Genomic DNA, 13,914 nt, shown 5'->3' on the forward strand with positions numbered 1-13,914 from the left:
ATACTCTTTCCGACATGAAAGAGTCTTGTTTTGTCAAGTGGCTGTTCGGACGCAGTACACCTCAACACTCAAGAACAAGAGCTATTTGCGTCGGGCCTCGGCTCCCACTAAGCTTGATCGAACGATTGATCGGCCGTCAGTTGTGATCAATGGAGTACACTGTGCGCTGAAACTATGCATGATGGGCTTATGCACTTCTACGGCATGGCGACGCAGCCGCCGGCGCCAAAACATGGCGGTTAATGCTGGCCTTCAAATGTCACTGAAAGGACTACATGGCTCTACACATGAGTAGCGATTGATCTCAAGTAACACGATTCCCTCCACTATTAGCCATAAAGTCAGAAAGGTCGTCGTCGTATATCTCACTGTTGGAAACACATCATCAACAATCATGCCAGGAAGGTTCTCGTTGCGATCTTTACTAAGACGAGAGCGGCGCTCACATCTACCCACAATCACGCCGCTGGACTCCATACATCATAACGTTGACGGTCTCTGCCAATTCTGTGCGAGCCTCAATCTCCATGCTCAGGATTTCAAGGGCTCTCGCAACACAACCTCGGTGCATCGCCAAGCAAGTTTCCAAAAGGTCATCTTCCCCCCGGCCCACATCATTCGAAGACAGGGCTGTTTCTTCTGCAAATTTCTCTTGACAGCCATCATCAACAGCAACGTCAAGCCACTGGAATGGTCGGAGCCGTGTCAAGATTTGGTGGAGCTCAGCCTTGAGTGGGTCAAGGACGGTCGCAGTCTTCATGATTCTGTTTCTGCTTCACCTTCGACTCGACGCTTACGCGTTTCTGCCAACAATGATGTACTGCCAGATGCGTACCTAATTTTGATGGCATCCGAAGCCTCAAGCAAACAATTTCTCGGAAGAACGATCGATTCTTCGACAATCGACATTCCCACACTCGGTCGCTGGCTTACCACTTGCAGAGATGGTCACGAAGGCTGTCGTGAAGCAACAGGCATCTCCGCTGCAGAGCCTTTGTATTCAAACCCTTCCTTCAGAATGATCGATGTCAAGAGAAGTTGTATTGTATCCGCGAAAGCCGAACCATTTGTCGCGCTGAGCTATGTTTGGGGCAAGGATCCCTTCTATAGAGCGTTGAAGGACAACATCGAAACCTTGATGCAGCCAGGAGGGCTATCATCTACTTCAATAGACATCCCTCGCACCATAAAGGACGCGATGCATCTAACCAATCTGCTAGGATACAGATATCTATGGGTCGACAGTCTCTGCATTGTCCAGGATGATTCCAGCGATTTCGCCAGAATTGTATACAACATGGACGCAGTGTACAATCTTGCGACACTAACGATATGCGCTGCAGGTGAGGATGCAAAGTCCGGCTTGCATGGTGTTACCAACGGGAGTCGAAAGCTTCGCCAGGCAATTATACGCTACAATGAAGAGGTGCACCTGATGGTCACTCGCCCTGCAGAATTCTTCGTCGAACAAAGCCGTTGGAATACCCGGGCATGGACTTTCCAGGAGCGCGTCTTCTCCAGAAGGTGTCTCATCTTCGTCGACGAGCGTGCATTCTTCCAGTGTCGACAATCAGTAATGTGCGAAGACATACACATGGAAGACGACATCTCTTCCAACGACTCACCCATGTGGTCTCTGGAGGTAAAGGATGCGATGGACCGAATTTTCTTGGAGCACCCTATACGGCAATACTTGAAATTTGTTCAACTATACACACAACGGGAGTTGACGTATTCAACTGATAGACTGGCCGCCTTCTCCGCGATTGCGGCACGTTTGAGCAAGAGTTTGAATAATACGTTCTGTGCTGGGTTGCCAGCATCCCATTTTGATTTCGCGCTGTTGTGGACGCCAAGCAAGCAGCAGCCAAGAGCGTCACCTGCAAGAATTCCTTCATTTGCGTCCTGGGCGTGGGCTGGCTGGACCGATGGATCGGAATACTCTTACTCGACGCTGGAGGGAGTACTCGTCAATATGCATGAGTGGCTTACCTCTCGTACATGGATCGATTGGTACATGGTCAAACCTTCCGAGTCCCCATCACTTGTCTGGGACGGCACACATTCAGGACCCGCAGGCCGATGGGAAGGCTACACAGAACCTACTGATTTCAGTCCTTACGGCCGAACACAAAATTGCGGACACAAAGACGGAAAGGAACTGGATTGCTTCTCTGACCGTAGCGGAAGATCAGATGAATCAACGGAGCCTTTTAAAAGCGGAACTGAATATGATATTCTTCAGTTCTGTACCCATTCGGCTTTCTTCCGAGTGGACCCAGTCAGATCTTCGAATTCCGACCTAGGAGAAATTTTGCATTGGTATAGTATCTTCGACGCTGAAGGGAATTGGTGCGGAAAAGTGATGCTTGATCAATTATGGGCCAATCACGGCGATACGCCAGAAGAGCAACATCTTGATGAGTTCAACGAGATTCGGAAACCGCGCACCTCAATAGTCGAAGATACAGAAAAGATACATGAGTTCATCGCGATATCAGAAGCGCGGGGCTTCTCCACTGAGGAGCACGACAGTTGGACTTGTTGGGATCCTGTATGGGAATTGTATTATGTTCTGCTTATCGTTACGGACAAAGACAGCATTTCGGAGAGAAGAGGACTTGGAAAAATCTTCAAAGACGCATTTAGGAGGTCTCACCAGCCAGGGTACTCGTGGAAACAATTAATAATGAGATAGCGGATTGATTGCTCATGTTAATCTCACTCGTTTGTAGACTCTGATCCTCAGACGTTTTTGTGTTTCTCTGTCAGAATCTGACCAGATAATCACAGTCCACATATCGTGTTGATCCAGAGAACATCGCCCTAACATACAGCACCACGCCCCGGCCCTCCTTCACACCCACAATTCCCCTTTCCTGAATAGCGGAGGAAATGCACGCAACGGCGGCAAAACAGGCGGAAGCTCTGCAACGATCCTTCTCTGTCTTTTCTGCGAGAAGTGAGCCGCTACAGTGCCACAAACACGACGCGCGCCTGCCGCCTTGGCCAACACCGCTCTCTGCCGTGACCACGCTTTCGAAATGTACACGACAGTCTGCTGGCAGAAAGAGTGTGATTTTGGGACAGGGACGGGCGAAGCAACAGGTGAAGCAAGAACGCGACTAAGCCGATTGGAGGTGCAGAAGGAGCATGCTGCAGCGTCGTGGTCGAAGCGACTGTGCTTTAGGAAACCTGCCATGTCGAGGCCGCGCTCGTCATCAGACAGAGGGGTGGTGGTGCCGGTGATCCATGGTGCGCGCTCGTTGAGGGGGCCTCTGTACACTTCTGTTCTCGGGACGAGCTTCTTCCTGGGAGGTCGAGGGTAGACTTGTTCAGCATACTCCATTACGATGACGACTGGGATCTGATATTGAGGACAGTGTCTGTGGGAATAGGAATGTTAAGGTACATTGAAAATCAGCGGTTTGGATTGTTTGTGAATGTTCGTCTTCTCGTGTTCTCATTGAAGTATTCTTGGGTATCACTCGACGCACATTGATAGCGTGTGAACCTTCCACTAGCCTCCTCATCACTCTGTTGCTGGGAGCATGCGAATGACCGACCTCTATGGCTGGTCCAGTGCATCGCCGTCCCACACATGGCTCTTTTCTTCAGTGCTGCTGTGGCGTTTGCTGTGAGGGCACCGAGTACTCGGTCGCGGGAATGCATTGTTCAGTGGCCTGTCCCTGTGTGAGTATTCATCGCGAGGCATAGCGAGCTTGATGAATTGGAGGAATAGGCAATCAATGCAGGTCAGGGAATCTGTGCTTAGGAAGGGCTCAAAACCAGATCTTGATCAGCTCCTCGGATACTGCCGATGGTGTGAGCACGCCCGATTCTGTAATGATCCCAGAAATCAGATCAGGAGGCTAGGCTCAAAGTTAGCTTGAAACAGGAGCAGGTCATGGATGCACGTACGGTGAAATCGACAGCATCTTGTGCCCTCAAGCCTGTCGCGGTGTGCTTCAAGGACAGGTCGGCAACGCCTTTGTCGACTGCGGGCTTGCCATCTGACTTGCCATCTGACTTGCTTGTCTTTGGCTCGTCCGTGACCTTGAAGTCGAGCACCTTCTGCTCGATCGGCAGGTCGAACTGGCTGAGCGGGTATAACCTGACGAACTTGTGGCTCTCAGCAACCACGTAGAATGGCTTGCCCTTGCTCTTGGCCAACAGACCCATCTGATATGTCCCCATGCGTGAGATGATACCACCGTTCTCCACCACACCTTCTGCACCAACAATGACCATGTCCACTTTGCCCAATGAGTATGCGACTGCCGAATCAGTAATGGTAGCGACTGGGACGTTGTGCGCGCGAAGGTCGGACACGGTCTGATCACCCTCATTGGCATCAGAAGAGCGCGACGATGGGACTACGTAGACCACCCTGAAACGGATTGTGCTGGACTCGGCGGCCCTTCTCAGCAATGCGCCCACCACACGCGATCCTCCGTTTGTAAGCACGGTGGCTCCATCCCGAATGAAATGCTTGCCGAAGCTTGCAATCTTTTCTCTGCTCTGTTTTGCTCGGTCTACGAAAAGCTTGCCGTTCGACAAGAGGTGGTTGCGTATTGCGCGGAAATCGTCGTCGGGGCCGAGATTCAGGCTTGCTGGGCGATTAAGGGTGGTGATGAGGTATCGTTGGAATAGATCGGTGCCGGCTGAGAGGGATATGGGATTTGCGATCGAGGCCTTCAAGGCGGCAGTATGACGTTCGAGAAGCTCAAGTGTTTCGGCAACGGTCGACACTGAACTCTGCGCAATAGCTTCAACGAGGGCTTCGATAGCCGCGACGGGCATAGTAAGCTCTGGATCTTCATTGAGTATGCGACGGTATGACGACACGATGTCGAAATCAGACTGTGAACTCATTTTGGCGGGTTGTCGTATGCAAATGTGTATATTGTCGCACCGTCCAAAAGTTTTGGAGGGGTCTCGTTATGGAGTCATTGCCAAGCTTTAGGTATCCCCACGTCCTCCCGCGAGCCAGCGTCCATCTCTGCCTTCATTTGATGCTTGCAAAGATTATCACAAATTCGGAAACCTACGCTCGTTGATAGGATGGACCTGGAGAATGAAGTGAAGCTGCAGAACGCAACAACCAAGGAGTACGGATCCATTGGCTGAGCCTGGGTACCGCACGTGTTTGAAGATCCTCACGTCGAATCCAATGAGTGGGGCTACACCGGAGGCCAACTGACAGCAAAGACTTTGGCAGCAGTTTTTGTTTCGAATTCAAACAAGCTGGGGATTGAGGCCATTCCCCGGTATGCCAAGTATTTCTTCACGTATCGCGTTGCACAATGGGTCCCCACGGGATTATGCGACGTGACATTCCTGATTCCTCGGAAAATACTTAAGAACCAGGCACGCGCGACCTTATCAGAGACTCTGCATGCTTGTTGAGCCTCATCAGTACGCTAGTACACCGTATACCCACAATTTGGCACGCTTGCTACTCGAACCTAGGTTCCTACACAACTTAAGGGTTTCTGCGCAAAGCCCCCCACCTTGTTTGAGCTCTGTCGGTCTGTTTTGCACTCTGCCTTTCTATTCAACTACCCAAGAGCTCTACCTTCCAATCTCTACCTCCCATAAACGCTCCGCCTCCCACCAAAATACAAGCAACTATCCCACCCCAGTAACACCACTGAATTCTCCGAGAATATGCCGTACATCATCAACGTACCGGAAATGCCCCGTCCTTTCATTACCAACAACCCAAGCGTGTACATGGACTGTCTCTCGTGGGGCTGGCATTGCGAGGCGCGGCCATTCTCAGACTCCTACTGCAAAGCCGCCCGCAAGCGCGAGGAGGCAAGATACGAGGTCGATAAGAGAGCCGAGCAACTGGAGAAGTACTACACAGAAGAGGTGGCTCGCCGAGAGCGCGCCAAAAGGTCGATGTCCATCGCATGCATAGGGTTATCGAAGTCGCTCAAGCCATTTCAAGGATTTGGGAGACACACGAAGCACGACTCGGTGGTCAGCGTTGAGGTTGTTGAAGTAGGCTCGGATGTGGAGGATGTCGAGCTGAGCGAATAAGCGTATTCATTGGGTACCACGCCTATCACTCGAGCAACGGCGCCTGCAACAACGATTAACGACTATTTCTTTTCTTTTGATCTGGGAATCACAAACATCCATGTGTATTCCACTCCGCTGTTTTGCCGGCGTGCACAGTTTTTCCCCATCGCGTGAACTGCAATGGCTGGTTCAAGGGATCAGTTTACCATGGTATGCGAGAGACATTTCCTCGCCGCAACCAGTTTTTGTACCTAAGCTCCTGAAGTATACTTTGAACTGAAAGAAGCATCCTTCCTACATAGATCTACATCAGGACCATTGTTTACATTTTGCCTGCATCCTCTTGTACAGCATTCGTTAACAAAAATATGGGGTCCCCATCTCCAGATCTTATAAATGCTGTATCGCAAGACCCAATCCAAGCGTCGGAGGGCAATCAGTATAACAGCATGCCAAGCATTGACATCGACGCGCTTGTACATGGTGTCGAGAACCTGGACATGGAGCTTCGCGACTCTGTAGCACAGATCATCAATGATGCCAGGGTAGAAACGAATCCTGAGTCGCCTGTTGCCCAAGCACAGACATGTATTCTACCGGGACTGAAAGCATCGTCTGGAGATGTACTGTGTTCCGACATTGATACGTACATCAGGGTCATCGGCGCCGTCATCCTTGATGAGATGATGATTCCGGACATAGACGTAGCTACATCCAGCGGGCACCGATCGCCAACACAAGACGAACTGGTAAGTCATAGGTATAAATACTGGACGCAAGGCTGACTTGTTGGAAGGTCAATCTGATTTGTATGGATGTCCTCAGGACTCACAGCGAGCATCATGACCTTCACAACAGTGGTACACCGATGTCAGACGAAGGCGACGTGGTGATGACCAATGGTTCGGCGAAAACACACTGCGCTCATCGCTGTGAAGTATCCGACACAAAGCACCAGTCAGTTCATCGTTCGAGACCCCATAAGACACCAGGCTCTGACATCTTTGCAAGTTGTGTATCACACCTTGACCTTGATGAGTCGACGTCCCCGCCCTCGACAGCTAGCACTGTTCGTCGCACCAGTTACCTCGCGAGTAGTCCGCGACCATCCAGCTGCCCAGAGCTTGAGATCCACCAAGATCAATGGCAGCCTGGATCTACTGCTTCATTCGAAGAGCCACAGCGACTTCGCCGCGCGCAAAGCTTGGACTTGTTTACAGAGACACCAAGAGAGCATTTGCGCATTGGGAGAACGCAGGCTTTCCGAAGCGGAGTGCGGAAGCACTTGAGTAGATTGAGGACCGCCAGTAGTGGGATCGCTAAGACAATGACGAGGGCAGGGGAGGGCTCTAGGGGATCGTGAGATTGCAATCTTGCAGTGTGCGATATGCTTGTTAAAACCGGTTGGTCTCTGTTTGTAGAGCAATTTCATTGTATTTGCTGCGCCTCGCTGTTTCGCACCCAACCTCCCGTGCCCTCACTAGAATGTCCCAATTGGGAAGACTATGCAGACCGGCAGACGAGGTAGCATTACAACTGTGTAGTGAAGGACCAAGAAAACCATCTGCAAAGTATCAGAACTGTATGTAAGGCTGTTGCCCTTGTCTTGACATGACCCTCACGTGTCGCAGTAAACAAAGAGCCGCAAAAATTGACAGCAGTCGTCAACCTCTTGACCAAAATAAACATGGTGTCCCCAAAACGGCAAGGCCGGAAACGCTATGGACAAACCGGTCGGATTAGCCCCGCATCCTATTCCGTAACCATCGTCATCCAGTAGCAAACACACACCAACCGCATACGCCACCCCGGCGGGTTTGGTGTCAGCAGAGCCACGCAATGAGCGTATTGACAGATAGTACCTGCAGCCTCCGCGCGGCCAACAAAACACGCGCGCGTACAAAGTCCCGGAACTTCCGGTTTTCTCCCTTGCTTCATCCACTCCACAGCCAAGCTTTTTCAAGTACTAAGCTCGAGCTATAAAGCTTTATCCCTCGTTTGACAGCTTGCTCTCGCTCGTTATCGTGGCAAAATGAAGCTTGCGACCAGTTTCGCAGGCATTGGTGCCGTCGCTGCTACACTGTTCGGCAGTGTTTCGGCGGCGAGCTATGATGACATCCCAGACATTGAGGTCTACGGACAACACTTCTTTTACACAAACAACGGCTCGCAATTGTACGCTCAAACTCTCAGGAAAAATGCCTGGAAATAGTGCTAACACAGCTTCAGCTACATGCGAGGTGTTGCATACCAGCAGAACTACTCGCCCAATGGCTCCACCAGCGCCAACACCACATACACTGACCCATTGGCGGACGGTGACGCTTGCAGGCGAGACATCCCCTACTTGAAGCAGATCTACACCAACATCCTGCGCGTTTACGCTATTGACCCGACGAAGAACCACGATGATTGCATGGCGCAGCTGGCGTCGGCGGACATCTACGTTATAGCTGACTTGGGCGAGCCCGGCACATCGATCAGGTCGAACGATCCCGAGTGGGACGTCACTCTGTATCAGCGTTACACAGGTGTTGTCGATGCGCTTTCCAAGTACAAGAACGTTGTTGGCTTCTTTGCTGGTAACGAGAATGTCAGCGCTGGCAATCAGACGGCAGCTGCAGCATTTGTCAAGGCAGCTGTCCGCGACGTTAAGGGGTACATCGCTGCACAAAACTATCGTAGGACACTCGGTGTCGGCTATGCGACAGCCGATGTACCAACCCGCGATGAACTGGCACACTACTTCGCCTGCGAGCCCGGCAATTCCGGCAATTCCACTCAGATCGATTACTGGGGTTATAATGTCTACTCTTGGTGCGGAGACAGCAACTATGCAACCTCTTCGTACGGCGAGCGTGTCGATTTCTTCTCCGACTACCCGGTCCCAGTCTTCTTCGCTGAGTACGGCTGCATCGAGGGTCTCGAGTCGGAAGGTGGTGCGACACACCGTCCTTTCACCGAGGTGCAAGTCTTGTTCGGAAACATGACGAGCGTCTTCTCCGGCGGTATTGTCTATGAGTGGTTTATGGGCGCCAACAACTATGGTCTCGTCGAGCTCACAGACAACGATGCTTCTGTGTCTCCCTACCCCGATTTCACCTCCCTGCAGTCTCAGCTCGCATCCATCAGCCCGACAATCACCCAGCGCAGTGCCTACACTCCCGCCAACTCCGCACCTGCCTGCCCTACCGTCGATGCCTCGTGGCAAGCTGAAGCCTCTCCTCTCCCTCCCAGCCCCAACAGCCAGCTCTGCTCTTGCATGGTCGCCTCGCTGCAATGCAACGTCAAGTCTACCGACGAGGAGTCCTATGCCGACGTCTTCAATTTCATCTGCGGCGCCAACCAGGACTTCTGCACGGGCATTACCCGCAACGCAACAACCGGGTCCTATGGCGGCTACTCTGGTTGTGACCCCAAAGACCAGCTTGCCTGGGTCGCCAATCAGTACTACCTCGGAAACGGCAGGAGCAGCTCTGCATGTGCCTTCAGCGGCGTGGCGACTGTCCAGTCTGCTGCGACAGCCAGTACGTGCGCGAGCCTGCTCTCGGCTGTCGGCACAGCAGGCACTGGCATTGCTGCTAGCCCGACTGGAAGGGGTACTGCGGGCGCCTCGGGTGCGGCGGCGAGCTCGACTTCCAAGGGTGTGGCGGCGGGCTTGCACGGGCCCAAAGCTGTCGAGCATGGCGGACTGATAATGGGTCTCTGGACAGCTGTTGCGGCTGGTAGCTTGCTTGGTATGCTTGCGTTGTAAACACAGGACGGACATTATGTGGCTATGCGGTGTATGTGCAGACTGTTAAATGAAGTAATGAGCGCATTGGAATTTTGAATACTTCGGAATCATCTTTTCAATGCTGACCCGTTTTAATGTTACATATTGTACAACATCTCCGTCTATGAGTTTGGGTATCGTGCATATTATACAGTAAATGCAACTCGTCCTGTCACCTCATCGCCCCAGACCTACTGTATGCAGACTGCGCACTTGTCCCCGCATCTGTGCCCGCATCTGCCCCCGTAACTGCCTTGTAGAAGGAACATCATCAGCATCTGGGAATGCGTCTCCAAGAGACGGCTGAGGCTGGCGGAACTGCTTAGCCGGTGTTGCAGACTTCGGAGCTGGTGTACTCTCCTCCGCCTCTTCCAAATTTGCAGCCTTCTCGTCCGCATCCTCGGTCTCCATATCCTCCAAATCTTGCTCAATCGCTCTGAGTGTCTCATCTGCCGACCGCTCCTCCCTCTTCTTCGTCCTTAGCACGCCGCCCCACAGCGTCTCTAAGTCAGTCTCGTCCCGCTTCTCCTCGGTGAACATCTGCACGACGATATTGACACCGGGCTTGACATCCCTGAAACCGATGAATTCCTTCACATCGTCGCCAGGCATATGTGTGTCCTCGGGGTGGGCCTCGACCTTGGACAGCGTGCAGCAGATCCAGCCGGTGCGAATCCCGTCATCGATGTTGCCCTCGGGCATCGCGCCGCCGACATTGGCAAGCATGCGCATGCGCTTCGCCTTGCGCCGCAGCTTGATCTTCAGCTCGTTGCGGCCCAGCAGCCCTGCCGCGTTGGCCTTGAGCCCGTGCTCGCGCCGCAGCCAGCGTGCGAAGCGGTCCGCGGCAACATGTAGGTGGCGCTCGGAGCGTGCAGTGGTGATCAGCATGATCAACTTTGGCCCGAGGGCGGGCGGGGGGTCGAGATCGCGCAGATCGAGCAGGCGCAGGTCGTCGAGACCAGCTGTAATGGCGAGGTATTCGAGGATTTGTGCGAGGATCGGCGGTGGATTGACGGGCAAGTCGGGGATCTCAGCGTCTAAGACGGGCGCGCGCGGTGCAGATTGCTGCTTTAGGTACCATGGGACGGCTGGTGTTGCTGTGGCGGGTTTTGCTTCCGCTATGGACTCGGTGATGTCTTCTGCGACGGACTCGGGCTCGATGACATTTTCAGTCGCAGCAATGGTTTCTTGCGCTTCCACTTCGGTTTCTACGGGGTATTTGGCGTCGAGAAATGCATATTCTGGGTCGGTGTTGGTGGGATCCTGCTTGTCTTTCCTCCGTAATGTGCTGGTACTGAAGGCGCTTCTCGAAGTCTTGCTGGCAGTCCGGATTGTCAAGCCATTGAAGACTGACGCAGGCTTCGACACCCTGCCCGCAATACTTCTGCAGGCGCAGCAAACAAATCGCGACGGAACAGACATATTGACACTGATGGACGTAGTTGTCGACGATGGCAAATGCACGAGACTTCTTAATTCGGTCGGCGTGTCAAACGCCGACTATGCGCCTGAGCACGTGGCGATAAGATCTTATCGGTGTGGAGGGGCGACAGTCATCACCGAAGCGGCTCGAAAAAAGTTGGTGGGGCTTGGTGCATTTGAAAGCAGACATTTGCCCCAGGACGCTATACAAGCACTCCACGCCTCACACGCCCGATAACCTCCCGGCGAGGAATACACAGAGGAAACTCTTCTTAAGAATACATATATCCACCTCCCCGTTCGCTCCCAAGATACCCGCAGCCATGGAGATTGACGGTGGCATGGCCTTTGCGCCTCAGCAGAAGAACGCAGCGACGATTCTCTGCGCGGACTGCGGTGCGCCCGTCGACGGCACTATCTCTGGCGCTTTCTGTTACGACTGTATCAAGCTCAAGACCGATGTCACAGCGGGTGTCCAGCGCGAAGCAATCCTGCTCATGTGCCGTGACTGCGATCGATGGCTCTCACCACCTACCTCCTGGGTCGTTGCCTCACCCGAGTCGCGCGAGCTGCTCGCTCTGTGCCTGCGAAAACTGCGAGGACTGAACAAGCTGAGGATCATCGACGCCAGCTTCATCTGGACAGAACCCCACAGCAGGAGAATCAAGGTCAAGATTACAGCCCAATCTGAGATCAACGAGGGCGCCATCATGCAGCAGACCTTCGAAGTCGAGTTCAAGCAAAACTACCACCAGTGTCCCGACTGCGCGAAGAGTTACACACACAACACATGGAGAGCCTGCGTGCAGGTGCGACAGAAAGTTCCCCACAAGAGGACATTTTTGTACCTCGAGCAGTTGATCTTGAAGCATGGCGCACACAAGGACACAATCAATATCAAAGAAGTCCACGACGGTATTGATTTCTTCTTCGCACAGCGGAATCACGCCATCTCCTTCTGTGACTTCTTGAAGGCGACCGTACCAGTCAACATCAAGGACTCGCAAGAGCTGATCTCCCACGACATCCACACGTCGACCAAGAACTACAAGTTCTCATACTCCGTCGAACTCGTGCCAATTTGCAAGGACGACCTGGTCGTTCTCCCTATCCCTCTGGCAAAGAAGATTGGCAACATCTCGCCCCTTGGCCTCTGCACACGCATTGGTACATCCGTACAGATCATCGACCCCTCCACCCTCCAGACTGCCGACGTCGACACAAAGCTGTACTGGCGCACCCCTTTCCGCCCGCTCGCAGATGTGCAAGAACTCACCGAGTTCATCGTGCTCGACATCGAGCCCCTAGGCAAGTCCGCCGGGCGACACTTCCTGGCTGAAGCTACCATTGCGCGAGCCTCAGACATGGGACGCACCGACCAGACCTACTACTGCCGCACCCATCTTGGTGGAATCCTGCACGTGGGCGACAGCGTCATGGGTTACCTGCTCGCCAACGCCAACTTCAACAGCGACCTCTTCGACGTGCTCGAACAGAACAACAAGTACGCCGCCGCGATCCCGGACGTTGTGCTTGTCAAGAAGTTCTACCAGCGCGCCAAGAAGAACAAGAACAAGCGCAACTGGCGCGTCAAGCGCATGGGCAAGGAGGAGGGCGAGATGCTGCCCCGCAAGCAGGATCAAGAGAAGATGGAGCGCGACTTCGAGATGTTCTTGCAGGATGTCGAGGAGGATCCCGAGCTGCGGGCGACCATGGCGCTGTACAAGGCGCAGCAGGAGCAGCAGCAGAGAGAGGCCGACGCCATGGAGACCGAGGATGAAGATGAGAATGACCAGGGGCTGGCGATTCCCATGGAGCAATTGCTGGACGACTTTGAGGACATGACTATGAAGGAGTAGACGGGGTCAAGTTCGGGTCCAGGGCTGGTAGTTGCGAACGTTCTGCTGCATTTTGAGGCGTTAGTGGTCTAAAAAGGGCATGATGGAGATGGGACGGTAGAGGATTGGGCGCATTTGGTATTGCAGATACTCTGAATAGTGTGGGCCTCAACGGCCTTCACAAAAGAAACCTTATCTCCTCGCACGAATTCTTTGAACTACATCGCTCACTGAATATCTCCAGCTGATACCTACCTTGAAGTGGCGTTTGATGCGCTCTTGATCTGCTCCACAAGACCGAGACTGATCAACGTGAAGCGTCTCACGTTCTGGTCGTCGAATACATGCTTCCGGTGGCGGCTGGCCAAGTGCCTGCCGCGGTACCATCCTTCGACGACTAGCATGATCCCTGCGCAAAGGATTTAGTCCAAGCTCCGCATATGGAGCTTGCTCGGTTTTTAGAAAACCTGGTTCCAGATCCTTTAACGACGATGTGCTCTATCGGCCCGTGGTTACAGACCACTGGTGCTGTAGCGAAATCCAAGCTCTGGTCGTACTGAGAGATGTCAAAACGGAGGTGTTCGCACACTTCAAGGAGCCCGTCCGCGCCGAGAGTGAGTGCTTATCTTCGACGAGGCGGGCTTGGCCAATGCACATGGCCGCTGTCAGAAGTCAACCGAGGTGAATGGTTGCCTACGCGCAGGCACTTTGCAGTTTTGCACCGTGCCGATGCGAACGATGCCGGAGGGATAGCAAGAGGGTAATACCGAATCGGGTCTGTGGCAATGGCCACCTCGGTAAGTTTTCAGGAGCAGAGTTCTCGTACATACCTACCGCGGATGGAAGCTA

At 53.1% G+C, this 13,914-nt stretch overlaps 7 protein-coding genes across 7 annotated transcripts; 5 read left to right on the plus strand and 2 right to left on the minus strand.

Annotated features, from left to right (window-relative positions):
- Positions 1-171: 171 nt before the first annotated feature.
- C7974DRAFT_70158 (heterokaryon incompatibility protein-domain-containing protein) lies at positions 172-2,777 on the plus strand. Its single transcript, XM_046147104.1, has one exon. It carries the CDS (start codon positions 395-397, stop codon positions 2,696-2,698), a length of 2,304 nt encoding a protein of 767 aa, XP_045992142.1. The 5' UTR covers positions 172-394; the 3' UTR covers positions 2,699-2,777.
- A 788-nt stretch (positions 2,778-3,565) lies between these two features.
- Positions 3,566-4,986, minus strand: C7974DRAFT_70156 (uncharacterized protein). Its single transcript, XM_046147103.1, has 2 exons — positions 3,922-4,986; positions 3,566-3,872 (listed from the first exon to the last, which is right to left on the minus strand). The coding sequence occupies exons 1-2, from the start codon at positions 4,873-4,875 to the stop codon at positions 3,783-3,785; spliced, it is 1,044 nt and encodes a 347-aa protein (XP_045992143.1). The 5' UTR covers positions 4,876-4,986; the 3' UTR covers positions 3,566-3,782.
- A 684-nt stretch (positions 4,987-5,670) lies between these two features.
- On the plus strand, positions 5,671-6,048 carry C7974DRAFT_417801 (uncharacterized protein; the record flags this gene model as incomplete). The annotated part of the gene is made up of 1 exon (XM_046144105.1): positions 5,671-6,048. One exon carries the CDS (start codon positions 5,671-5,673, stop codon positions 6,046-6,048), a length of 378 nt encoding a protein of 125 aa, XP_045992144.1.
- A 324-nt stretch (positions 6,049-6,372) lies between these two features.
- On the plus strand, positions 6,373-7,652 carry C7974DRAFT_404445 (uncharacterized protein). Its single transcript, XM_046142942.1, has 2 exons — positions 6,373-6,779; positions 6,827-7,652. Exons 1-2 carry the CDS (start codon positions 6,399-6,401, stop codon positions 7,391-7,393), a joined length of 948 nt encoding a protein of 315 aa, XP_045992145.1. The 5' UTR covers positions 6,373-6,398; the 3' UTR covers positions 7,394-7,652.
- Positions 7,653-7,810: 158 nt separating this feature from the next.
- Positions 7,811-9,891, plus strand: C7974DRAFT_70185 (beta-1-3-glucanosyltransferase-like protein). Its single transcript, XM_046147105.1, has 2 exons — positions 7,811-8,205; positions 8,260-9,891. Exons 1-2 carry the CDS (start codon positions 8,063-8,065, stop codon positions 9,782-9,784), a joined length of 1,668 nt encoding a protein of 555 aa, XP_045992146.1. The 5' UTR covers positions 7,811-8,062; the 3' UTR covers positions 9,785-9,891.
- On the minus strand, positions 9,872-11,361 carry C7974DRAFT_70196 (uncharacterized protein). The gene has a single exon (XM_046147106.1). The coding sequence runs from the start codon at positions 11,225-11,227 to the stop codon at positions 9,983-9,985; it is 1,245 nt and encodes a 414-aa protein (XP_045992147.1). The 5' UTR covers positions 11,228-11,361; the 3' UTR covers positions 9,872-9,982.
- Positions 11,362-11,397: 36 nt separating this feature from the next.
- On the plus strand, positions 11,398-13,401 carry C7974DRAFT_70198 (nonsense-mediated mRNA decay protein 3). Its single transcript, XM_046147107.1, has one exon. It carries the CDS (start codon positions 11,551-11,553, stop codon positions 13,084-13,086), a length of 1,536 nt encoding a protein of 511 aa, XP_045992148.1. The 5' UTR covers positions 11,398-11,550; the 3' UTR covers positions 13,087-13,401.
- The last annotated feature ends 513 nt before the right edge of the window (positions 13,402-13,914 follow it).

The sequence above is a fragment of the Boeremia exigua genome (genome assembly GCF_020726555.1).
Source record: "Boeremia exigua strain MPI-SDFR-AT-0100 chromosome Unknown C7974scaffold_13, whole genome shotgun sequence".
NCBI lineage: Eukaryota > Fungi > Ascomycota > Dothideomycetes > Pleosporales > Didymellaceae > Boeremia > Boeremia exigua.

Coding starts and splice junctions, on each gene's coding strand:
- C7974DRAFT_70158 (XM_046147104.1), top strand. CDS start 395: ATGCCAGGAAGGTTCTCGTTGCGATCTTTACTAAGACGAGAGCGGCGC.
- C7974DRAFT_70156 (XM_046147103.1), bottom strand. CDS start 4,875: ATGAGTTCACAGTCTGATTTCGACATCGTGTCGTCATACCGTCGCATA. Junction 3,873..3,921: donor AAGATGCTGTCGATTTCACC/GTACGTGCATCC, acceptor CTTTGAGCCTAG/CCTCCTGATCTGATTTCTGG.
- C7974DRAFT_404445 (XM_046142942.1), top strand. CDS start 6,399: ATGGGGTCCCCATCTCCAGATCTTATAAATGCTGTATCGCAAGACCCA. Junction 6,780..6,826: donor CGCCAACACAAGACGAACTG/GTAAGTCATAGG, acceptor ACTTGTTGGAAG/GTCAATCTGATTTGTATGGA.
- C7974DRAFT_70185 (XM_046147105.1), top strand. CDS start 8,063: ATGAAGCTTGCGACCAGTTTCGCAGGCATTGGTGCCGTCGCTGCTACA. Junction 8,206..8,259: donor ACAAACAACGGCTCGCAATT/GTACGCTCAAAC, acceptor ACACAGCTTCAG/CTACATGCGAGGTGTTGCAT.
- C7974DRAFT_70196 (XM_046147106.1), bottom strand. CDS start 11,227: ATGTCTGTTCCGTCGCGATTTGTTTGCTGCGCCTGCAGAAGTATTGCG.
- C7974DRAFT_70198 (XM_046147107.1), top strand. CDS start 11,551: ATGGAGATTGACGGTGGCATGGCCTTTGCGCCTCAGCAGAAGAACGCA.